This window comes from Thunnus thynnus, chromosome 20, assembly GCF_963924715.1.
Source record: "Thunnus thynnus chromosome 20, fThuThy2.1, whole genome shotgun sequence".
Lineage (NCBI taxonomy): Eukaryota > Metazoa > Chordata > Actinopteri > Scombriformes > Scombridae > Thunnus > Thunnus thynnus.
The window spans coordinates 3,132,027-3,156,643 of NC_089536.1; the positions used below are offsets into that span (position 1 = coordinate 3,132,027).

Genomic DNA, 24,617 nt, shown 5'->3' on the forward strand with positions numbered 1-24,617 from the left:
GAAGAAATCCACAGTGTTTGTATTTATAAATACATGGTGATGATGCGATGATGCGTATGATACATGATGATAAATCAATGTATTGATTCATCGGCTTTATTTCTCCGCCCACTGTAGCGAGTGAACCTACCTGTCTGCCTGCAGCGCTCACAGACAGACCTGGAGCTGATCAATCAATATAGATACGGTCAATAAGTTCAAAACACACACAGCAGGATACTCAACACCCCACGTGGGCCGTCGCAAGAAACAGCTGTCTGTGCAGATTAGCTTTGTGATTGGTTGATGCTTTTATTCGCTGTGTGAAAAAAAAATCACGTCGCTTTTTTGCTTCGTAATATTTGTGTTCTGTGTGACAGTTCTCATGACACAAACTGTTCGAAAAAATATATTGACCTGCGAATCAAATCACGTCCAGTGTGTAAAGGCCTTTAATCAAAAAAAAAAAAAAAAAAATCAGTTAAAGGAACAAAAAGTAAAATTTACGATATTATTCATTCTGCAGATTGATTTTCCAATTAATCAATGACTCGTTTCAAAGTCTGACAAGCTTGAAGTTTATTTAAAATAGTGATAAATAGAGCTGGGCAACAGAAAAACTTATCACAATAAAATGTTTCATTCAGTCTATAGTGATAATTATTGATCATTTTTAAATGACCTGTTTTTAATGAAGTCCAGGAGAAAAAAAAGGTTGAATTTAACCACTTTACATTTACTTTTTATTATTTATTTATTTATTTATTTTATCTACCTTCACTTTATATTTATATATACTATATACTTATATATACTATTAAAGTACTATATACTTATATTTGTTCACATTTTGGCAAACTGGCGCCATTAAAAGTATGCTGAGTCAGCGATTAGCAGCTCCTGTTTGCACTGGATCACTGGATCATTGTGTTTTTGCTTAGAAATGATTATTTACATTTTTTCATTAACTTGATAGTTTCAACACTAATTTTAACTACATTTTACTTCAGTACTTGTTAACTTTACTTAATTATAATGAGAATAACATCTGTTTGAACGTGTGGAGCGTCTTCTAACCGTCATACCTGCTCTAACGTCGACTGGGAGAAGTTGTACTCCTCAAAGTTGAAGGTTTGCTTGGCTGAAAATAAACAAAAGAAGATAAATTGCAAGAAGAATTTATTGAATGACTCAGTAAATATGTTCCAGATGTGTATATAAGTGTGTGTGTGTGACTCACCACTTTCTAACTGGGAGAAAGACTTGGCCAGTGATTTGACATCCTCCATGGGAATCTTATAAACCATCAGAGTAGCAAAACTGCACAGAAAGTGAACAGAAAACAGAATTAGATGCAATGAATAATAACAATAATAATAATAATTCATCGCAATGAATCACAGCAAACTGTGTGATTAATTAGTTGGTTTTTTAACTGGTTGACAGCCTGAATGCTTATTCAAGAGTTTTCTTGTAATATTTTTCAGAAGGAACATATTTCTTGTTTATATTAAGAGAAATTCATTAATCTTTTTGTAATGTTAGAGTTTGTTTTATCATCTCTTTCTTCCTATTTTCCTTCTGGACGTTTGCCTGGAAGTTACAACAACTCTTACTAACAAGAGAAGTCATCCTGATGCTGTAAAACAGCTGCAACAGTGTCAGGCGGTGTGATACTGTCTCACCTCTCCTGTCGGGCGGCGTGAGGGAAGATTCGGAGGATCTCTTTATGCAGCAGCGCCACCTGCTGGAGCCCCGTCAACTCCTCCCTGAGCTTCACCTCCAAACTGTAACCTCGACCGTATTTCCCTTTTAAATGCTGGATGGATCCGATACATCTGACGGAGGAAACAGACGGATGATTAACGCTATTAACAGACGTCTGTTCTTTCAGAATAAAAGCTCACAGCTGTGAGCACAAACCTCAGCTGGCCGGACACCATGATAGCGACGCGGTCGCACACGGCCTCGGCCTCCTCCATGTAGTGCGTGGTGAGGACGGCGCCCCGCTGACGGTTCTTGAAGGCGGCGCGTATGGCTCTCCTGCAGAGGAGAGAAGGAGAGAAAGAGCTGATGAAATAAAGTTTATTATCCATTTCAGAACAATAACGACATTTTATCTTAATTGTTTGATGAATGTGGTTAGAAGGAAAAAAACACAAAGCTTTTGTTTGAGCATAACAGTTTAATTCACACGTTAAAACACATTAGAATCTAAAAATATAAAAAGGTGTCATATAAATTTAATCTCACCACATGCGTTGTTTAGATTTGGGGTCCATCCCTGATGACGGCTCATCCAGTAGAACGATCTGAGGATTCCCGATCATACTCAACGCAAAACACAACTGTAAAGAAACAACAACAACAACAACAACAACAGTGATGTCAAACCATATATAACCATATATAAAAACATATAACAAGGTAGAAAGAATCATGGAACAACAGACAAAAGAGGATTTAAATGTGTTTTCATGGGAAAAAACTTGAGATCAGATTCAACTTTTTGTTTTATTTCAACAAAGTCATCTGAAAAGACTCCATGTAGACATGTTTAAGAATCTGAGGCTTTATCCTTTACAGCAGAGGTCTCACGGCCACGGACCGGTTTAATGTCAGACAATATTTTCACGGACCGACCTTTGAGGTGCGGCGGATAAATACAACAAACTAAAATGATACGACCGGCATAAAAACTGTGGTATTTTAATAATATTCAGGTTTAATATATAATAATAAACCTGAATCCACTGTGTACTCGTATGCAACTTTATTAGCAGCGTCCTCGTAACATTGTGCCAACAACATAACATGAGTAACATCCTCTCTGCCCCCCTAACACTCTCTGGTCACTATGGTAACGTTTAAACACGCCTTCAAAATAAGATACACCACAAAAACAAATATAAAGTGCATGAACTATACAACTCGACATAACACTGAACCAGCGGGAGCCCTGAGCTTGTTTCTCGGCAACGAGACGGTCCCCATCGAGGGGTAACGGGAGACAATGACACCCGAAGTGTGTTGCTTATGTCCTGTCTACTCCGTAATTTTGTTTTGGTTGCCGTCACTGCAGAAAACCCGGCTTCACACAGATAGGATGTTGGAAATGGCAACAGGGTTTTCAGTGCTGTTGTGACTTTAATCCATCCGGTCATTTTTCAAAATAAAACATTGTTCAGATTTAGATAATAAATAAAATGGAAATAATGTAAGTTATTTATTCTTTCTGTACCGGTCTGCGGCCCGGGGGTTGGGGGGACCACTGCTTTACATCATATTGTCCAAAACTGCACTCCAATTAGGCCGTTGTTAGTGGGCGGATATATCAGGATATTTGGTCCGTTGGGGTTCTGTTTTACTACAGAAGTCTACTGCACTTAAAATTGGAGAGTTATAAACGAAAATTCTGACTTTTTAGACATATACAGCAGATGTGTGAGTGAATAAAAGGTTTACATACAATTAAAAAAAAGAGTAAACATGTTCTCACCTTCCTCTTCAGTCCTGCTGACAGACTCTTTGCTTGTTTGTTCAGATGATCCTTCAGCTCCAGAGCGTTCACCACACTGATGATAAAAACATGTCAGCAGCTGTTACATGAAGCATTTTACTCTAATAAATAATCATTAAAAAAAATAACTGTTTATATAAAAAGTATTCTTGTAAGTCCTCCATCTTTAGGAAAGATATCCTGTTATATTTTAAAGAGGTTGTATGAAGGTAAAACATAATTAGGACTGAATGATTCTGGAAAAATATCTAATTGTGATTAATTTGACTGACATTGCAATTGTGACATGATTTGTGATATTTTTACATTATTCTCATTTTTATTGAAAAACGTTAAAATGACTCTGCTGTAATTTGTGCAGGAATCTGTAGAAGAGACAATATTTCATTTTAAAAAGGTATTTTAACACATTTCACCTTCGACAAATATTACATCAGGCCATATTGTGATTTCAATAAAATTTCGATTAATTGTTCAGCCCTAAATATAATATAATAATTTGTCACATGACACCTTCAACAACACAAACAATAAAATACTGTGAATTAAGTTACTGTTATTGAGTTTTAACAACTTTCACGTCTGTTCACGTTCCTGCTTTCATCCAATCACACGCTGAATATTTTACCTCCACTGGACGTCACATTTTACTTCATATATGTGAAGAAACTGTGACTCTCCAGTAATCTGGCTCGTCTGACGGGTGAACGGTGTGTGACTCAGACGTACCGTTTGATGATACCCGGTACGTCCTGTCCTCTCAGGCCCTTGATGGCGGCGTAGATCTCCAGGTGTTCCTGCAGAGTGATCCGGGGCCACAGAGGGTTCACCTGCGGACAGTAACCAACATGCTCCAGCGGGTTGTCTGTCGATCGAAACTCTGTGCTGTAATCTCCCATCAGCACCTGGACAGAGAAAAACAGCTGATCAGTCAACTACAGTGATGACAAAGTTATGTTCCCCATTCATCAATGTTACTGGTTATTTCTACAATGTATAGATAATAGGTTGAACTTTGACTTTTACAGTTAACGATCAAAAACAGGAGACAGGACTTTTATCAAGTGTTTTTTCTCACAAAAATACCAAAAACTTTTTCAGCTTCTCAACTGCAATAATTATTTTCCTTATGACATAGTGAGAAGGATATTTTAGGTTTGTATTGTTGTTCAGACAATTAAAATGTAAATAAAATTGTTAGTTGCAGCTTTAAAGTGAAGGAAAAATCATTAAAATAAGTAGTGACCTTTGAGTAACGAGGCTGGACCAGAGAATAATCCTAAATATAAAGCTGCAACGATTAGTCAAACAGAAAAACTGCCAACTGTTTTGATAATAAAATAATCATTTTAGTCATTTTTTAAGCAAAAACGGGAAATATTTTCTGGTTCCAGCTTCTCAAATATGACGATCTGCTGTTTTTCTTCATCATATATGACAGTGAATTGAATATCTGAAGGTTTTGGACCAAAACAAGAAATCTGAAGACTGAAATTATAACATTTTATAGCAGCATTTTTCACTATTTTCTCACATTTTATATTTTACGATTCAGAGATTAATCTATTATGAAATGATCGTTAGTTGCACCTCTATATAAATATATAGGATATAATAAGGCATCTGGTTTCTCTATTACATCAGTTCAAAGCAGAATCATTGATCTTTCAGTTGATTCTCTCTGCTAGTAAAACCTGAAATATCAGTGTAATAAGTAATAAAATATAAACACTTAACTAAAGTTTAAATACTTTTTAGCTGAAGATAAATTCATCCTCAAAGTTAAATGAGTGAAAGTGCTGATAGAGGATCAATATTTCACAGCTTCATTCTGATCAGTACTGTACCTGTCCTGCAGTGGGGTCGGTGTCACCTGACAGCATGTGCATGATGGTGCTCTTTCCTGCTCCGTTGGGCCCCAACAGTCCGAGAACCTCACCTGAAGAAACAACAGCTGAGTTTTTACTAAAAACTATTGAGTTCTCAGTTCAAACATATTTAACATTATCATTAATTAATTATCATTTAATGAGAATTACTTGACCAAAAAACAAAAACAAACCTTTGCGAACACAGAAAGAGATGTTCTTTGTGGCCACTTTCCTCGTCTTGTTGAGAGAAAAACCTTCTCTTCTGCCTTTGTACTGTTTCCTCAGGTTACTCACGACCACCATCGGCTTCTAAAAGAACAAGTAACATGAAGAAGATATAAAAACATCAACACTTTAAATAAAACAGTTTTCAGTGGTAAATCGCCTCATATGTGGATCACAGACGGAGTCCTCCGCTGAAACATCACTGACCTCCTCACAGGACTGGCAGCTGAGAGCCTCCTTCACTCTGGCCTTCTCCATCTGTACATCCTCATCCTCGTTCAGTCCTTCCTCTGGGTTCCTCTCCACTTTAGGCTTCGACTTGGATGAGATCCTGTGAAGGTTTAAAAAGAAAACATCGAGGTTGGCTCCCATCTGTAACATTTGACTTTTAGTCTCCTTATTTCACATTTATAAGCAGTTTAAATGACTGATAAATGTTTATAACACACTATAATGTAGTTATAAGCTGATATGAGGACATTTTAAGTGTTTGTCAGCAATTATAACTTCTCCTAGTCCCAGCAATAACAAGCCCCAGAATGATTAGTTAAAACAATAAAACTCCACGAGTATGGAAATATTATTCATTCCACATACTGATATCAAGGTTTAACAGCAGGACGGCAGAAGGAATGAAAGCGGCGCCGTAAAACGACGGCCTGAGGGCGTTAAAATGAAGTCGGAGGACGGGATGTGGTCGGGTTGGGAAACTTGACCACCTGCCTCTCCCACAGAGAACACAAGTCTCTTTGCCGGATACCAATTATCTTAGAACAGACCTTCACAATACTGTAGAGGCAGTTCTTGTCTTTGACAGAGAGATTAAGATACTTTCAATAAAAGACTGATAGAAAATACATAAGATGCCCTTACAAACATTAAAAGAATTTAACTTCTTAAGAAGGTGAATCCTCTGTTGGCCTCGCTTCACAATACTCTCAGTGGTAACATTCTTTTGTTTTCAACACATTAAGGTCTTTTCATTGCACCAGCTGACAAAGTGAGGGAGGGCACTACCACCGCGGTCAGACTCTGAGCCTTTCACCAGATAGCTTCCTTCTCTATGAGACCTGCAGCTATCTGCGTACAGGATGAAGAGAAGGAGGTGACAGAACGCAACCCTGGGTTGAACCTATGTTTGAAGCCAGTGGATCTGACATACTGCCATTAACTAGAACACTCTGTTTCCTGTCAGTTAAGAACTCAGAAGCTGCACTGTTCATGTGAAACACAAGCAATAAACCTTATCACCTGCAGAACTGATCGTTTTTCATCGTCCTCCCTCCGTAACGGATCTCCAGCCAGCGGAGCAGGAAGAGCAGCACGATGCACTGGAGATAAGGCTGAGCACAGAAACACACACATACATATATATATATATATATATATATTAGAACTGAACACACACTTCTACAGGTCTCTGTATTCTGTAAGTTTCAATGTTTTAGACACTTTATTTTAAAATCAGATACATACAGCTACGACTGCAATGAGCAGGTTCTTCCACAAGAAGTTCTCCTCGTACAGAGACGGGAGAAACGTCGCCTGGAACAAAGAACAAATAGAAAAGTGAGGTTATTCCTACTTCTTGTCTTCCAAAATTTACCTGAAGAGTCCAAAGAAAACATCATGCCAGAAACAGAGCTGATTGTCTGAGACCTCAAACTGCACATGAAATAACAACTGATCTGGTAGAAATTTGGGGTTAAAAATAAAAATACAGAAAACTCCCCGTTTCCTGCTTCTCAACTGCAATAATTATTTTCCTTATGACATAGTGAGAAGGATATTTTAGGTTTGTATTGTTGTTCAGACAATTAAAATGTAAATAAAAATGTTAGTTGCAGCTTTAAAGTGAAGGAAAAATCATTAAAATGAGTAGTGACCTTTGAGTAACGAGGCTGGACCGGAGAACCACGTCAACTATTTTGATAATCAAATAATCATTTTAGTCATTTTTTAAGCAAAAACACCAAATATTTTCTGGTTCCAGATTATATACACTTAACTAAAGTTTAAATACTTTTTAGCTGAAGATAAATTCATACAAAAAACACCACAGATGTGGAATTTAAGCATCATTTTACTCAGAAATATTTCAATATTTCACAGCTTCATTCTAATCTGTACTGTACCCGTCCTGCAGAGCGTCTATCCTGCAGGTTTAAGGATGAAAAGGTGAACCCCCCCCCCCCGGTTGAGCTCCTACCTTGGTGATGCAGTTGAGGCAGCCCATGAGAGGATACAGAGGGTTGAAGAAACACAAGGCGTTGTGCAGGTTTCTGGTCAGTCCGGGGTTGTCGTTCACAAACGACAGCTGGACCACCGACGCCGACACCACACACACCTGAGATATGAGTCAAAACCATTTAATGAGGCTCTGATAACGAGCAGCTGGAGCTCTTTCAGGATCACATGTGCACACGTATAACATTAGATACATATAATTACAGTTAAAAAATGTATTTTCTTTTAGATATCGTGATCATAGCGTCCTGTCTCACCATCATGGAGATGACAGAGAAGAAATCCCTGTTGCTCTGGACTCGAGCGAAGCCGAAAGAGAACACGTAAGTGAAGAGGATCATAGCTGGACCGAAACCAACAGTACACAGCACCTGAGAGAGGAAGAGGTTTACAATGCGTTATAGTCCAGGTGATGTGTGAAAACTATCTTCACTTTTTCATAAAAGCATGAAACTTGGCACGCTTTGTGAACATTTTCAGAAATGGAGCCCGTCGCAAAAACGCCTCGTGGTGGCCATGGCGACCAATTTACTTTCCGCCATAACCTAATTATGTATATTGTATATCATATCTCCTGAACCAAACATGATAACACAGAAAAAGTGATGCCTACCCCTATGTTTTGATGGCCAAGGATTACAATGAAACCATGTGCAACATCATAAACTGTTCAGGTTAATAGTTAACGGTGAATTCATTAATGCTGTGAGAAGGAAATCACAGTATAGGAATACCTAGGCTAGACTTTATAATATCGTGTCTGTTGCATGTATGTTGTGTAAAGTTTTAAAAGCTTTAATGTCCAATATATGACGGCTATATTCTTTGTCTTATTTCAGTTCTATCTACCTTTGTGTGTGTTTGTAAAGCATTAAATATAATAAAGCAGCGGTACGGACCACAGCAGTGAGGTTACTGGAGTTGAGCAGGTTTCCGGTGTGGAAGGAGAAGAGGATGATGTTCATACAGGACAGGATGAGGTAGTAAAAGGGGATGTCCACCGCCGCCTGGCCGCACCAGTACGCCGACGGTACCAGACCAGAGATACGCAGCGTAGAGCGACACTTGATCTGAAGAGAGAAAGAAAAACAAAAACAGGCAAAAATACAAGTCAACATATATCTGACATCTATTATTAGAATTACAACTACTGACACCATCAGGACACTGGATCACAACCAAACAACCAATGAATGAAATATTCAGTTTAAAAAATCCCAGAAATAGTGAACACAAACAGCAATATCACTCCTAGTTTTTCATATTTTAAATTACACTTATTTCCATTGAATTTACAATCAAATCTCTCTCCTTTACTTACATATTTATGACTGTTTGTGTCCATCCTGTAATTTTACTTCTATTAGTGAGATAAATGCTTTGCTGGACAGATGAAATAATCACTCAAATCATAATCAGAAGTGGTTACCTCTCTGTCCCGGGTGTGGTCCATGGCGAAATAGGCCGGCATCCCAGCTGCCAGCATCCCCAGTATGATGGCCTCTATGTAGACCAGCGCGTACGACGTAGCGTCCGGGATTTGCTGAGGGATTATCACAGTGGAGACGTTTAATATCTTTAAATGGCAGGAAGGAAACGGGATAAATAAGATCTGTGACTTCTAACTCTGTCAAACACTCACATAATCAAAGGGTTTGGTCCACGTTCGGATGTGTCCGGAACCGTTCAGACCTCTTAGAAGAGCGTTGCTTAGTATGTTGACAGCCATGGGTAAAGAGTGGACTGTGGTGCTGTTGAACGCAACGCTGTATCTGAAACCCTGTTAACGAGACAGAAAGATGAACTCCACTCCATCGAAATTAAAAAAAAAAAAAAAAAAGCTCTCAGTTAAGAGGACTCAGCAGCCCTCAAACAAAGAGCTCTTCATCTGCAACAGTAGGAGGAGGTGATGCCCACATCTGATGCTCATCATCAAAATACCTGATATCAAAAAAAGTTAAAATTCAATCTGTCCCGATATGAAAAATGACCTTGCTGGATCCCGTTACGTTGATGGCGGCGCTGTGAGGAGCTGCGGCCATGTAGTCGCCGTGTTTCATCATTTCCACCTTGATGTCCTGAGACTCCAGGTTGTGGATGAAGTCAGAAATATCAGAGCCTGTCGGGAGAAAGGAGAACATTCAGAGGATAAATCATTGAGGAAGAGGAGGAGGGTTAGAGTTTCACCCGTGGGACACTTTGTTGTAATTTACAAGTTGTGCAGCAGTCACAATATTTGCAGCATGCAGCACTTCCTGACGGAGAGGTAATCTGAGGTCTCGCCGAGAGAACAACCTGCTACATCATTTAATACAACGTCTATGTTTCTGTTTTGCTGCCAACATCCGGATGTAAAATATCAGCTCGTTTCCTCCCCCAGTCATGAAATCGTACACTTTAGAAAATCTCCCGTGGACTCACCTGACGAGTTCTGGACCAGGAGGCTGGTGGCGTATCTCCGGGGTGCCTGGTTCCTTTTGAGGAGGTAAATTGGCAGGAACTGACGGTCCGGAGAGTGAATCTGGATGTTTCCCGTTGCCAGAGACAGGACGAGCACGGCGGCGACAAACACCAGGAACAAGGCCAGACTGCGAGAGAAGGTGATGGGATGTTCAGTTCAGATCTTTATCGTCCCACAAGAGGAAATTATTTAAAAAAACAAAACCGTGAACATAATAGAAACACAGCAAGACAATAAAAGACATTAAAAGTAATAAGGATGTGTGTTAAAAGCAAAGCTGCATTCACACCAAATCAGACGATGCGGTGAAAACGCCAGTCATCCCCCTTCATTTGAATGGGGGGTAGTGCAGCTCGGCTGCGGCCGTAAAGTTGAGCCAGAGTCAACTTTTGGAGAAACGCAACCTGACGTCACTGTGGCGGCCAATCACAGCGGGAGATCAGACTGACAAGAGTCGTAAACTCCGCCGTGAGGGAGGACAAAGACGTTACACCAGGACGAGGGGAGGACGTTTCTCTTCGTTTGATAACGTTGGTAAAGTTAGACTTTGCTGTCGGCTTCCCGACTCATTTTAAAAAAAGACGAGAGAAAAAGAGAGAGAGAGCAGCTGTGGTCGAGCGAGCTAGAGAGTGAATGAAGAGAGGGAGCGAGAAAACCGGTGAATCAGATCAATAAAACATTATTTTCTGATTGTTTCACAGCGGTTACATTGTAGAGCACAAATAAACACGCCCACACCCCGCCCCACCACACCTCCGCTCGACCCTGCTGCTGAACGCCGCCTGATTTGGTGTGAACGCAGCCTAAACCCGGATCTCTCAGCAGAGGACGGGATGTCAAATTCCTTAAAGAGAGGATGTTCTGGATTTGACAGGATGGATTTAGCTTTCTGTATGATTTGTCTGTTATAAATGTGTGACGTTGAAGGCTGCTGACAATGTTTCCTAATTGATTCTTGTTTCATACATTTCAATTCCCGCACTAACAGATCAGTGAGAGACTGAATCAGGGATTTGTCCACATTAAAGACATAGCCTTTGTTTTCCAGTCTTGCATATCGCCTCACTGTTTACATGAAAGCTATTCTCTTATCAATGTAAGTGCCGAGATACTCTTGCTCTCTACAATCTCTACGTCTTGTCCTCTAACAGTAGTTTGGGGAGGTGGAAATGCTGTTTTCCAGGAATCAGTGACCTAACGTTGGTTTTTGGGAATGTTCAATCTGAGAAAGACATCATCAGGCCGATGTGATGACTCATTTCTATGAGGCAGGCTGACAACAACTGCGTCATCTGTCCTTGTACTGACTCCTGCAATCGTTGGTGTAGAGGATGAACCGTAGCGGGGACTGCCTCTTTTTTTTTTCCCCTCCTCTGAACACTCACGTATAAATGAAGGCCTTCCTCTCCCTGCGCATGTTGAGCATGTGCAGCCAGGCCACGGCGCTGAACTGCTGTCGCCACAGAGCGTGACCCGACACCACATCCGACTTGCTGTCCGAGAACGTCAGCAGCCGCTGGTCCGTGTCGTCCAGAGAGAAGTTGTCGGATTCGTCCTCCGCCTGCTCCCGATTGAACACGCTGTAGTCTGCAGACATGAGACGAACACAGACAATACTCGTTTAGACGAATGCAATGAAAGAAATGTAACAATTAGCATTAATTGCTGCTCTCACCAGCTTGGTCCACTTCAGCTTCTGCTTCCAAACGGAGGAAAACATCCTCCAGTGTCGTCATGGAAACCCCATAGTTGATAATTCCCAGATTAGGTTGACAGTCGAGCTCAGAGAACAAGCCTAGGAAAGGAAAATTAGTCATTACCTGCTGCTGTTCCACTGCTGTTGCAGCCAAAGCTGAGTCAGAAATGACTTGCAGTAATTATTTTAGCATTTGTCTGGATTTGCTTCACTATGTGGGGACGATACAGACGGTAACAAGGACGGAAATCAGAGGAAACTATGCAAATGAATCTTTTTTTCCTGGGCAGTTGTCTGTGTAGAACAATAAAAGCAAAAATGAGACGGGAAATATTCTCTGTGATCTGACCTGAAAAAGTGTCCATGCTCTCAAAGGGCAGAGTGAAGGTCAACTCTGCCTCGTGTTGCCGAGCCAACTTCGCTTTGGGAACGTGCCTCTCAACCAGTGACGTGATCTGCTCAGCTTCACATTCCTCATTGATAGACATTCTGTGAGGGAGGAAATAAAACAATCTAACATCAATTAAATTAAGAGCTTTATGTGGTTAAGACACAGGTTGTGAGGATGCAGGCAGCTATCATACATCAGACTATCTATATCTATAAAAAAACGATCCACTAGGGGGCCACGAAGGTTGCAGCAATAAAATGCAGCAGAAAAGCAGAATCTACTGGCCTGAGATGGTATCCGACGCCACACTTGATCTTGAGATACAAGGAGGAGCCGACACATTTCAGCTGTCCTTGAGAGATCACAGCTTTGCGATCTGGAGATAAGGAGATAAAATACGACTTTATCTGTGTTTAACCGGAACAACAGATCCAGCACAGAATCTCTAACTGCAGCTAAAAATAAATCTTCATGGTGACACTATAAGTCGTCAAAAGTCAAATCTTCCTCAGATGCTCACATGCGGCAAACAGCAGAATATAAAAGTTGAGGACTTTAGTGAAACTTGCATCTCTGAGACTTGTTTTTTAAAATATTTACGTCTAATTTAAGTTTAATTAATTCTGTCTTTTAAAAAAGGGATTAAAAGTGAGAGACTAAAAGCTAAATTTGACTCTTAATTTCCAAACTGGGATGATATGTGTCTAATGGTTTTGGTGCCTGTGGGTCTGTGCGTGTTATGTAAGAGGAAGAGTTGGTACCAGCGAGGATGTCGGCTTCGTCCATGTAGTGTGTGCTGAGCACGGTGACCCTGCCGGCTCTGCGGTTCTTCAGCAGCGACCAGACCTGATGTCTGGAGCAGGGGTCCATGCCTGCCGTGGGCTCGTCCAAGAGCAGGATCTAACACAACAACCACCAACATGTGACCCGGTATACCCACACAAACTATATGAGAACTGGTCTGTCAGAAGCTGCAGGTACCTTGGGGTCTCCTAGAATGGCGATGCCCACGGACAGCTTCCTCTTCTGGCCTCCGCTCAGATTCTTGGCCTGAGCAGTCATGATCTTCTCCAAGTCCAGATCCTTCAGCACTTTGGAAACCTATCAGAGAGTCAAATGTCAGACTGACGACTCAAGAAGACACCTTATCTGATCATATAAAGTTGTATTCACTGCTTTGAACTTGTAATTAACCAGTTGCTTTTACATCCATTTCTCCAGAAAGTCAACGAGAAACCTGGTTTCCGTAATCGGGTTAGAGGATCAGGTAGATTTCTCTGCCATGTATACGTGTAACCGGGTTTCTAATTGGTTTTTTATGAGTGCACAGGTGCATAACAGTCGACTGCAGACTGAGAAAGCACAGCAGAGCAGCTGGATGATAAATAAATCCTCTGAAAGTTCGACTGAAACCAAAACTACACACAAAGCAGCATCTAGAAGTTTAAACAAATCTGCTTCCACCAGTGAACATTGACTATTTGTTTAATTCACACACTTTCATGCTCTGCTCTGTAACTAATACAGTTAAAATCAGTTGGCACACTTACAAAATAAAGATGGCGGTAGGAGAGACATCTGGTTACTGATCTGCTGCATGTATACGCAGATTTACAGTATCAAAGGGCCTCATTTATAAAACCGTGTGTAGGATCCAAACTGAAAGTATATGTGTGAACAAAAAGCCAAAAATAGTGTCACCAGGAGATAATCTAATAACACATGCATGCATGGATTTTTCACTTTATAAATCACAAGCAACTTGAAAATGTGTAAACATGGACGAACCTCATATCCCACCTCCTACGCTCCCACAGTTAACCTTAAATGATCAATAAAAAAGGCCTCATCAATACTGATGTCATACATGTCGTTCCTGTGGAGAACAGCAGCGTCTGAGAGGCTCACAGCTGCAGCAGCTGTTGATGCAGTCGGTGTAACAAATGAAACAATGACACATGGAGAAAGATGCCAAGAAACGCGTCGCTACACACGTGCACAATTAAAATATGTTAGCGCTCTGTTCTGCAATTCATCAGTTATCTGATGTCATCGTGGATTTCTACAACTGATCATTTCATCAGTTAGTTAACGTGGTTCAGGTGAAAAGGAATCAGTGTATTCACACGGAAAATTGGGGAAAGACGAGCCAGACTTTACAGAATCCCTCCATCTGCCGCATCCTGACATCATCCTGACATCATCCTGACACCATCCTGACATCATCCTGACATCATCCTGACATCATCCTGACATCATCCTGACATCATTTTGACCTCATCCTGTCATTTCAGCATCACTGTGCTGCTCCACAACCGATCATGAGACCATGTGAGGACCACACAGCCCGGTCCTCTACTCTACGCTCCGGGAGTTGGGGGGGATGTGACGGTGCATTGCACTCAATATTTAATTAATTGTTCAATTATACATCACAGATGTAATAAGTTAAGATGTGAGTCGGCTTATATCTTTTTAAAATTGAAAAGGTTCACTACAAACTCAAGCACACGTAAAACTGCTGACTTGAATGTTTATGATAAAGTGGATCTATAATTAATGTTTGAAATTAAGTGAAATTAAATGTGTGAGAGGATTTTTATACAATCTGGCTTCAATTCACCACCTCACCGTCTGCGTCGCCATTTTCCTGTCCCCCAAAGGTTCATACGCACGGGTCAGAGCTTCGGTACAGGCGTGACCTGATGTATATATCTTTCAAACCTTGTTTTGTGCATAGCAACAGTTTCAAATGAGGCCCCTGGTTACATAAGTGCATGTAAACACGTTCCCCCATCACCCACATAACCCGGTTTCCCTGAGTAACCTGGTTACATAAGTGCATGTAAACACACTGAATGTTTCTAACATTATGTGAAAGTGAAAAAAAAAAAACTTCATATTAGACACAAATCCTCCCGGACGAATCCCACCAGACGCTCTTTTGCAGGCGTTTAGAGCAGCGCCGCCGTCACATTACCTCAGCATCGATGTCTGCCGGCGGGATCCCTTTGATGGCGGCAAATATCTTCAGGTGCTCCTCCACGGTGAGCACATCAAAGATGATGTTGAACTGGGGGCAAATTCCCACCAGCTGTTTCATCTCCGACCCGTCTGCGATCTCTGCCACGGGGGAGCCGTAGATGGTGGCCGAGCCGTTGGTGGGCGGGCAGATGCCGCACAGGATGTTCATGAGAGTGGACTTTCCCGCCCCGCTGTGTCCCAGCAGAGCCGTGATCTGACCCTCGTAGATGTCAAACGTCAAACCTGGAAGAGGGGAGGTAGAGACAGATGAGGGACAACATCATGAAGAGCAAATCTGAGGATCACAGCGTTACAGTGCAGATCATTCTGGCTTCAACTGACAATTATTTCCATTATTGATTAATCTGTAATATAAAATAATAATATAAAATGCCAGAAAATAGTGAAAAATGTCGAACGCTGTTTCCTAAAACCCAAGATGCAACCGAAAATGTACTACAGCTATGACAAATGACTATGAAATGTTAAAAAAAATAATGAAAATTGCAACGTTTTGACTGACTAACAGTCTAAAATGTTAAAATATTAAATACATGAAAAGGAATAACAAGCAAATCTTCACAGATTGAGGACCTGGAACCATCAGATATTTGGCATTTTTACTTGAAAAAAGATTAAACAATAAACAAAATAGTTTCCGATTAATTAAGATGTTTTTTAAGAAGCTGGAACCAGTTGAGCTGGAGTTGAGCGTTTTTTCTTAACAAATGACTCAAAACGATGATCAAAATAGTTGCTGCAGCTCTATGTATCATGATACCTCACACAGATTATTTATCTGTTACTCAGAAAATGAGGATTAACATTAGAAAACAGACACAGTCGGCCTGAAGAACATATTGTTTCAGCAATGACATGCTAATGTAGACATGTGCAAATTACCACCTGCCATAGGTTTCTATAGAAACCATTTAAATGTTTAATGAACAGTCTATTTTCTCTTATAACTAACATGCTGCAGTCTGATTATATTACATTTGTATTATGTTTCTTTGCCTGAATAAACGGAGCAACAGATGTTAAAAGCTGCACATGTGAACTGATGTTATTAAAGCAGAACTTGTGTGAAGTGTTATTTTTTCAGCTCTACTTCAGTCACTGGACACACTGAAGAGCAGCAGGTTGACACTGTGACAACTTGAACACATCACAGCTTTTAGAGACACCTCTGACCTGAAATGATCAAGTGTTTGATGACTCACCTCTCAGAGCCTCCACCACGTTGTCCTTCTCTTTGTACACTTTGCAGATGTTGTTGATGCTGCCAGAGATGGATAAATAAAAAACAGAAATGAGAGAGGTGTAAACACAGAAGCAGCTCTCAGGTTATAGCCTGATCCCAAAGGCTCGCCTCGACCAATCAGCCAGCGGTGTTCGGCAGCAAACCAGGACTGGATCCAGGCTACGTTTCTAACCGAGTCTGACACTGATTTCCTCAATCAAAGGGCTCGTCCTCTGAATGCATATGTTAGATTTAGATCATTTAAGCTAAAACTGCATTAAAATGTGAATTGAACACCCTGAGTGATGCTCAGACTTTTACCGGATGGCCTCTTTCCCTCTGAACTCGGGTGAGACGGGCTCGACGGACTCGTCCCCGCCGGGCGTGCCGTTCACCTCCGTGTCGTACACCGAGCTCACTTCAACGTAGCGCTTTCTGCGTTTGGACCAATAGGACGGCTTCAGGAAGTACAACAAGGACCTCCTCATTCCAAACTCACCTGCAGGTCAGACAAAATGGAATCGGCATTAGGCATAATAATAGTAATGATAATAATAATAATAAGTTAAAATTAAAGGGAAACTGCTGCAGAAATGATCGATTAATCTGTTGATTATTTTGTCATTTGGTTTATAAAATAGACATTTTTTCTTAATAAAATTACTCAAAACAAATAAAAATACTTGCAAATTAATTTCCTGTCAACCGACTGATTGATTAATTGACAAATCATCGCAGCTTTCAATTATATTCAGCTATACTGTGTGTGTGTGTGTGTGTGTGTGTGTGTGTACATACCTGGCAGCACCTGGTCCAGGTAGACAGCCAACAGAAGGTAGAGGATGCAGTCCACAACCAGCATGAGCAGAGGCACATAGAGAGGATGAGGGCCGTTGGCCAGAGAGGAGAACACAGCACCGTCTCCCTGAGCCTCCAGGTAAACCACCTGAAATATGTATGAACACACATTTACAGCCGCGGTTATAAACCTCCACTCTCTCTGTTATTATCTGGTAACTGCATGGCTCCTAATAGATCAATATTAGCTTATTATTTTTAAACCTGCAGTTATTTATTTCCCATCACCTTATAAAGCTGATGTAACGTGTTCGTTGTTTATTTACACACATATAGACGGAGAGCAACATTAGGATTAATTTGGAGTTGTAGCTCCGGTCTTCACAAACATGTGAAGGAAAAAGCAGCTTGATGTTTCTTCACCAGCTGGTGGCTAATTCTGCCTGTCAGCTGCTGGGCAGGTGATGTACAGTGAGTTTATTAGAGCAGAAAACAGCTGCCTGCTGCATCAGGAAACTAGTATGAAAGCAGTGAGACTGAAACCAAAAGAGTACACTAGTGGGCCGTAAAAAAAAAAAACAAAAAAAAACAAAACAGTGACATGAATTTTTAACTTCATTGGTTTTCACAACATCTAGCTAAAGGACTGCAGCTGAAAGCCAGCTGGCACATTTACAGAAATGTTCATTGCGGTGTCTTTATAAATTAATAAATAAAAAAAGGAACGACGACCCAGCAAAGACCCAGACTTGGGCTTTGTCGACTTTCTGGGGAAAACCTGTTCGGTGGATTAGTTGGATGATGCAGCTCTCACATCTAGGAATATATGGCTGAGTTTATTAAACCAAAATCATGACGGCCAGGAGGCAGAGCTGCACACCTACGCACTTCTCTTCACTTCCATCAGAGCAGTTATCCACCTAAAACCACATGGAAACCGCGTCTGCCTCCCGGAGGACTTCTCTCTCTGTGCTCGTCTCGTTAGACACCACATCCTTTTACAGAGACCGGAACATTTAATTAGCATTAAAGGAAGTGCATTAAGCTGGTTTCAATCCTATTTACTAGATCGATCTCAGTTTGTACACGTTAATGATGAATCCTCCATGAAGGCAAAAGTTAGACACAGAGTTCCAATTTTCATTGCTATGCAGACGATACCCAATTATATTTAATCAATGAAGCCAATCAATTAACTAAACTCCAAGCATGCCTGAAGGACATAAAGACCTGGATAACCTGCAATTTACTGCTACTAAACTCAGACAAAACTGAAGTTATTGTGTTTGGCCCTAAACACCTTAGAAACACATTATCTAATGATATATCTACTCTGGATGGCATCACCCTGGCCTCCAGCTCCACCATAAGGCATCTGGGAGTTATCTTTGATCAGGATATGTCCTTTAACTCACACATAAAACAAATCTCAAGGACTGCCTTTATTCACTTACTTAATATTGCAAAAATCAGGCACATCCTGTCCCTAAAAGATGCAGAAAACCTAGTTCACGCATTTGTTTCTTCTAGGATGGATTATTGCAATTCCTTATTATCAGGCTGCCCTGACAAGTCTCTAAAGACTCTCCAGCTGGTCCAGAATAAAGCTGCACTTGTACTAAGAAAAACTCATTTTTGCTTCTCTGAACTGGCTTCCTGTAAAATCCAGAATAGAATTTAAAATCCTTCTCCTCACCTACAAAGCCCTTAATGGTCAGGCACCATCATATCTTAAAGAGCTCATAGTACCGTATTATCCCACTAAAACACTGCACTCCCAGAAGGCAGGCTTACTTCAGGTTTCTAGAGTTCCCTAAAGTAGAACCTTTAGCTATCAGGCTCCTCTCCTGTGGGAACCATCTTCCATTTTAATAGTAGGCTTTAAGCTTTGCTTTTGGGTAAAGCTTATAGTTAGGGGCCAGCTCAGGCTTGCCTTGGACCAGCCCCCTAGTTATGCTGGTCCTCCTCTCCCTCTCCATCTGTACACATTCAAGTCCCATTAATACATGTTACTAACTTGGCTTCTCTCTTTCTCTCCGTCTTTCTCTCTCACTCCTTCCCCCCCCCCCAACCGGTCCAGGCAGATGGCCGCCCACCTAGAGCCCGGTTCTGCTCAAGCTTTCTTCCCGTTAATGGGGGGAGTTTTTCCTTGCCGCCGTCACCATATGCTTGCTCATGGGGGGGGAACGCTGGGTCTCTATAATTAAGGATTATGGTCTTGACCTGCTCTACATGATAAGTGTCATGAGATAACTGTTGTTGTGATTTGGCGCTATATAAATAAAACCGACTAGACCCCTTTCACGTACATGTAGTCATTTGATTCTTTGTTAATATAAAAAAAAAAAAAAAATGTATTTGTGTGTTTGTTACCTGCGCAATCCCGATTGAGAAGGCGCTGGGGGAGAGGAGACAGAGGAGCCAGACCAGTGGCTGCGGGAAGTCCTTCATCAGCACGGTGAACAGCGACAGGCAGCCGAACACCACCGTCAGCATGGAGCCCACCGTGCTGGCAAACTTGGGCTTCTTAAATAACGGAGTCAGCATGAAGGAGAAAAAGATCTGGGAAGCAAAGATGGAAAGAAGGCAGAGAGAAAGACAGGATTTTGACTCAACAATGGTGTTAAAATATCACTAGTTTAAAGATTGTATCGGGGAAGAAATCACCAACAACTGCTGCCCTATTATTTTGCAACTGGTCTTTTTTTTTTTGCTGTTTCCATGGCAATCACCAGGAAGCTAATGTATTCCCATGTGGCACAGGAATTATGAATGATGCAGCGTAGAGCAAAGCTTTTCCTGCTTTTTAAAATCGCCTTACGAGAACACAAACGTTTATTCAGTAGAAAGCAGCTTAAATGAAAAAACACTGTTCACAGTGAGGTCTGAGGATTATCCAGAATAACAGATATATTGTTTCTGGAAATACATGTTGATGTTGAAATTATAAAATAGTCATTTTGAGCGTCACAAACAAAATCATATTCGTCTCCGTTGTATCGATATCTGCATGACTACATACGACTGTTTATTTCCCCTCTGCAGCAGATCTACTCACAGATGATATTCCATAGAGGAAGATGAGGAAAAAGATGACAAAGAAGTCGCTGTTAGGGAACAGAGCCGTGTACGTAGCAATGATGGACATCAGGATGGACATGGTGGTCACCAGAGCGGCATACAGGAGGCCCCACGACAACCTGTTGGATAAAACACAGAAAGCAGAATTTCACAGCTTATTTTCATACAAACGAAACATTAACAAGTGTCTGAAACTGTCATCTTTGAATCCTTCCTCACCAGAAGGAGGTGTCGTAGAGCCCCATCATGGTCATGGTGTCTTTGAGGCGGTGTTCCTTCTCAGCCGCCACGTTGACGATGAGGAAGGTGACGAAGGGTGTGAAAGCCAGAACCAGGTAGATGGAGATGAGGGCGTGCGGGAATTTCTGCACCTCCACGGAGCCCGGCTGACCCATCATCACCACCTTCAGGTCCATCTCGCTCCACACCGAGCGCTTCGTCTGCATCTGCACGCGACGGATGGACCATCAGATTCATTTATCAGCCATTTTTTATAACACTTAACACTTATATAATAAGTGATCCTGAACAACACACTCAGTACATCGTGTCGAAAACCCTTCACATCTCTGGCTTTTCTCACCTGGATGATGGCGGCATCGATCAGAGACTGGAGGCGGATGAAGCCGGAGTACCAGTAATTAGCCGCTCTGCAGTTCACCGAGCTGGCGAAGCAGTTGGCTGGAAGAGAACAAGCAGCACGACGACAAGATGAGAAACACTTCACATGTCAGCTCTAGTCGGTGAATCCATTTACATCTAAAATAAAAGTACGGTACAACTTAACCCAAACTCACTAACACCTGATTCAGACTGATTTATTCCTTAGAAGATCCTCTTAAGAAATATCAGCATGAATAAAATGCAACCTCCGGGATATCATATGATTCCACAAATTTACAGGAACAACGAGTTTCCAGTCCAGTTTTTTAGATTAGCTACTTAAGAACATTAACAGACTTGTCTTGGAGCCTCTCCAGCATTGTCATGGTTGTGTACCTACTTCGTCAGGAGCGATTACTAACCTCTCTATCAAAAGGTCTGATAGCATTGTGCACAGAAGGCTTTATCTTTATTTATAGATCCTGGTGGTCTACGTGAAAAAGGCTCTTGTCGACTGCTTACTGAGGACAATACGGAAGGCCGGCTCCAGTCTCAGCGATTATAAACCTTTTTCTTTTCCACAATAACAAAGACTAACTGGACTTCCTGATTTGGTAGAAACAGTGATTCATGAATCCATCATTAAATGCGTGTGAAATGTCTTAACTGTGTTTTTACAGACTATTTTCAATCTAGCACTAAACTACTTTCAAAAAGGAAGTATGTAGCACATGTGGTTTCGCTGGTAGCAAAAAACCCCCAAAACCATTTAATCTTAAAAAATATGGAAAATATTAGTATCCATAAATTAAATAAATCACCGATGGACTCTGTGTAATCGCTGGGAAGGGGCAGCTGGTTGTACGGGAAGCGCAGTCTATAAGACGTGGCGGAGCTGTCCATGAACACAACGCCGACGTAGCTGGACGGCTCGTACAGGCTGGCGTTCTCCAGGTCCTCCTCGCTGGCAAACATCTCCAGATGATCCTGCATGTCTGAAAACATGAGGAGGAGGATAAAAGTGCTATAAATAACCATTTCTCACAGATCAACAACAGGGATGTCTTGTGCTGTAGGTGTGAATTTACACTTACGCATCTCTTGGGCCACCTCCTCCATGATGTGGTTGGTGATGTTAGTGATTGGTGTGTATCCCAGGCCCTTGAAGAAGTGGTCGTCCCGCTCCAGCTCCATGGTGCTGATGCCTCCATAATAAACGTGAGGGTTCAGGGTGCTGATGAGTATCAGGAGACCCAGCAGCAGCAGAGGTAAGATCAGTTCCTGTACACACACACAAACAAATAGAAGGAAAAGCTTGTAAGAAAACACAAACAAACATGATCTACCACAGCTCAAATCTTACTCTAGGTTATTCCCACAAAACACAGTTAATAAAAACTATTACTGCTACTTTTCCATTCATCTTTTTCCATTCGCTTAATCCTGTTTGGATACTTTTGGTATCTAATCTAAGCTTGTGGCAGATCATGAATCATCTCTTATTTTCCTTCCTACTGATAAACTTTCAGTACCGTCAAACCTCAGGACAAACCACAGCAACCATTCCTTCTCCCTTCGCTCCTATAAACATGTTACTGAGCTTGACCTTGAGCAACACGGTAAATTGAAACCATAAATTGGGAGCCAATGCCATGTCAGGAGCTAATCTCAGAGCCGATCTGTCTTTAAAAACAGCTTCAGAGCAAGAAATATGTCAGGACTTGTGTTTGACACAGTTGCACCAGGAAAACTTGATCAGGGACTAGATCTACGCCTACAGAGATTTAGATGATCTGCCTTAACAACAGAACTAAAATCTAATTTGTCGCTCAAACAAATGATTTGGTTTTCATTAAAATGGTATTCTTTCCAGGTCCTCCAGCACACTGAATAAAAGGATTCATTTGATTCCTAGTAAATGGGGGGGAATGGTTATCCTGGGCTTAAGCAACCAGTTGGCATCTCTGGTATGAAGTAAACAAGCTGTATTATTCACACTGCAGCTCAGGGAAACCCTGAACTTTCCTTACTGCTGGTAAGAAAGCTGCAGGAAGTCCCCCAGAGCTACCCTTCCGACGAAAAGTTGATACACAGAGCCATTAAAAATGCATCGGTGCAACTTAAAGCCAAATAAAAAATGCATGGTCCGACAAAGAAGAAATGGAAAAGGGGGACACGGTGCGAGCTATCTTGTTTGTTTAATCCCTAAAAAATCAAATTTTTTACGCCGCATGTGAATTAAAGATTACTTCGCCAAGGACAAAAGGTTTGGTGTTGTTTGTTTTTTTTGGTTGCACCGGAGCAGCTTCAGGTTTACTGACTCACAGCACACAGGCGTGACAACACGACCACATTAGAAGACTTATTCACTGCAGCTGAAACTCTGCAGCAACCACAGAGAACGCTCTCAGAAACACACAGAGCATAGACCATGACGGTCTTGAGAAGAAATATGCATGTGTGCAAAATAAAACTTTATAAATAGACACTGATTCAGTTGTCAGTTGTTGAAATATAACCAGTAGAGTGTGCAGATGTTTAACTCATCATCTATAAATTATCTACATTAAGTTGCACACTTGCACTGTGCAAAAGGTGTGTTATTGTTCCATATTTCAAACTAATTATTGACTTGGCTGCATGATAATTTGAGGAATTGAAAGGACAAATTGTCAAACACAGTACAACTATCTTGCACCCTGAAGAGATTCACTGCTGAAAGTTAATCACCTGCAAACTCTGTTGCTTGGTCCTCCATTTGATCAGCAGATTCTTGTAAAGAAGACTTCTTGTTTGGTGCCAGACTCCAGCATCTCTTCTGTACACGGGCTGCATACTTCCAGCATGCCTCATCTGGATGATGTACGGACGAGAAGTCGTCTCCCTTATGCTGGCCTCAGCTGCAGGTCAAAGACAAGCCAGAGGAGATAAGACACTTCCAACCTGGACATTACTTAGTGAAGCTGCGATTATTAACAGATTGTCAGAAAAACCATTTCTATAACTGAGTAATCGTTTAGTCATTTATTAAAGTAAATAAATACTAAAATTCTCTGGTTCCAGCTTCTTAAATGTGAATATTTTCTGGTTTCTTTGGTCTTCTGTGATAATAAACTGAATGTCTTTGGGTCGTGGACTGTTGACATGTCTGACATTTCACAGACTAAACGACTAATCAAGAAAATAAGCAACAAATTAAAATAGTATTACCCTTATTTTGATAGAAATTTCAACAGAAATGTGATCATGAATCATAGACGGAGTGACAAATTACTCTATCATATATAATATAAAGTAAACTAGCTAACTGTATATAAAGTAGTGTAAACTAGCTCCACCTCCAGCAGCTACAACAGTAACATGCTGCTCTAACACTGATGCTTCACTATTAATAATCTAATGATGTCATATATAATAATATATCAGTCAGAGGGATCAAACCACTACTTTTACTGCAATACTTTAACTACATCAAGCT

General features: G+C 41.0%; 1 protein-coding gene and 1 long non-coding RNA gene across 2 annotated transcripts in view; one reads left to right on the top strand and one right to left on the bottom strand.

Annotated features, from left to right (window-relative positions):
• abca5 (ATP-binding cassette, sub-family A (ABC1), member 5) overlaps positions 1-24,617 on the bottom strand; it is a 29,815-nt gene that overhangs the window by 3,771 nt on the left and 1,427 nt on the right. Inside the window, exons 2-37 of the mRNA XM_067576732.1 lie at positions 23,870-24,039; positions 22,234-22,420; positions 21,961-22,134; positions 21,120-21,217; positions 20,756-20,982; positions 20,514-20,655; positions 19,829-20,017; positions 17,456-17,603; positions 16,979-17,156; positions 16,638-16,696; positions 15,371-15,657; positions 13,372-13,491; positions 13,152-13,290; positions 12,676-12,766; positions 12,349-12,488; positions 11,979-12,098; positions 11,689-11,890; positions 10,264-10,430; positions 9,834-9,961; positions 9,485-9,622; positions 9,272-9,385; positions 8,742-8,912; positions 8,100-8,213; positions 7,805-7,942; positions 7,072-7,140; positions 6,847-6,938; positions 5,803-5,926; positions 5,562-5,679; positions 5,347-5,438; positions 4,229-4,404; positions 3,479-3,554; positions 2,233-2,327; positions 1,903-2,022; positions 1,665-1,817; positions 1,220-1,299; positions 1,065-1,120 (exon numbers count right to left, since the gene is read on the bottom strand). Of these exons, the coding sequence (XP_067432833.1) occupies positions 1,065-1,120; positions 1,220-1,299; positions 1,665-1,817; positions 1,903-2,022; positions 2,233-2,327; positions 3,479-3,554; positions 4,229-4,404; positions 5,347-5,438; positions 5,562-5,679; positions 5,803-5,926; positions 6,847-6,938; positions 7,072-7,140; positions 7,805-7,942; positions 8,100-8,213; positions 8,742-8,912; positions 9,272-9,385; positions 9,485-9,622; positions 9,834-9,961; positions 10,264-10,430; positions 11,689-11,890; positions 11,979-12,098; positions 12,349-12,488; positions 12,676-12,766; positions 13,152-13,290; positions 13,372-13,491; positions 15,371-15,657; positions 16,638-16,696; positions 16,979-17,156; positions 17,456-17,603; positions 19,829-20,017; positions 20,514-20,655; positions 20,756-20,982; positions 21,120-21,217; positions 21,961-22,134; positions 22,234-22,420; positions 23,870-24,039 (4,892 nt within the window). The remainder of the gene's footprint in view (positions 1-1,064; positions 1,121-1,219; positions 1,300-1,664; positions 1,818-1,902; positions 2,023-2,232; positions 2,328-3,478; positions 3,555-4,228; positions 4,405-5,346; positions 5,439-5,561; positions 5,680-5,802; positions 5,927-6,846; positions 6,939-7,071; positions 7,141-7,804; positions 7,943-8,099; positions 8,214-8,741; positions 8,913-9,271; positions 9,386-9,484; positions 9,623-9,833; positions 9,962-10,263; positions 10,431-11,688; positions 11,891-11,978; positions 12,099-12,348; positions 12,489-12,675; positions 12,767-13,151; positions 13,291-13,371; positions 13,492-15,370; positions 15,658-16,637; positions 16,697-16,978; positions 17,157-17,455; positions 17,604-19,828; positions 20,018-20,513; positions 20,656-20,755; positions 20,983-21,119; positions 21,218-21,960; positions 22,135-22,233; positions 22,421-23,869; positions 24,040-24,617) is intronic.
• Positions 8,069-19,802, top strand: LOC137172348 (uncharacterized). The gene is made up of 4 exons (XR_010924950.1): positions 8,069-8,165; positions 17,463-17,594; positions 19,536-19,710; positions 19,750-19,802. It is a non-coding gene; the product is annotated as an uncharacterized lncRNA (long non-coding RNA).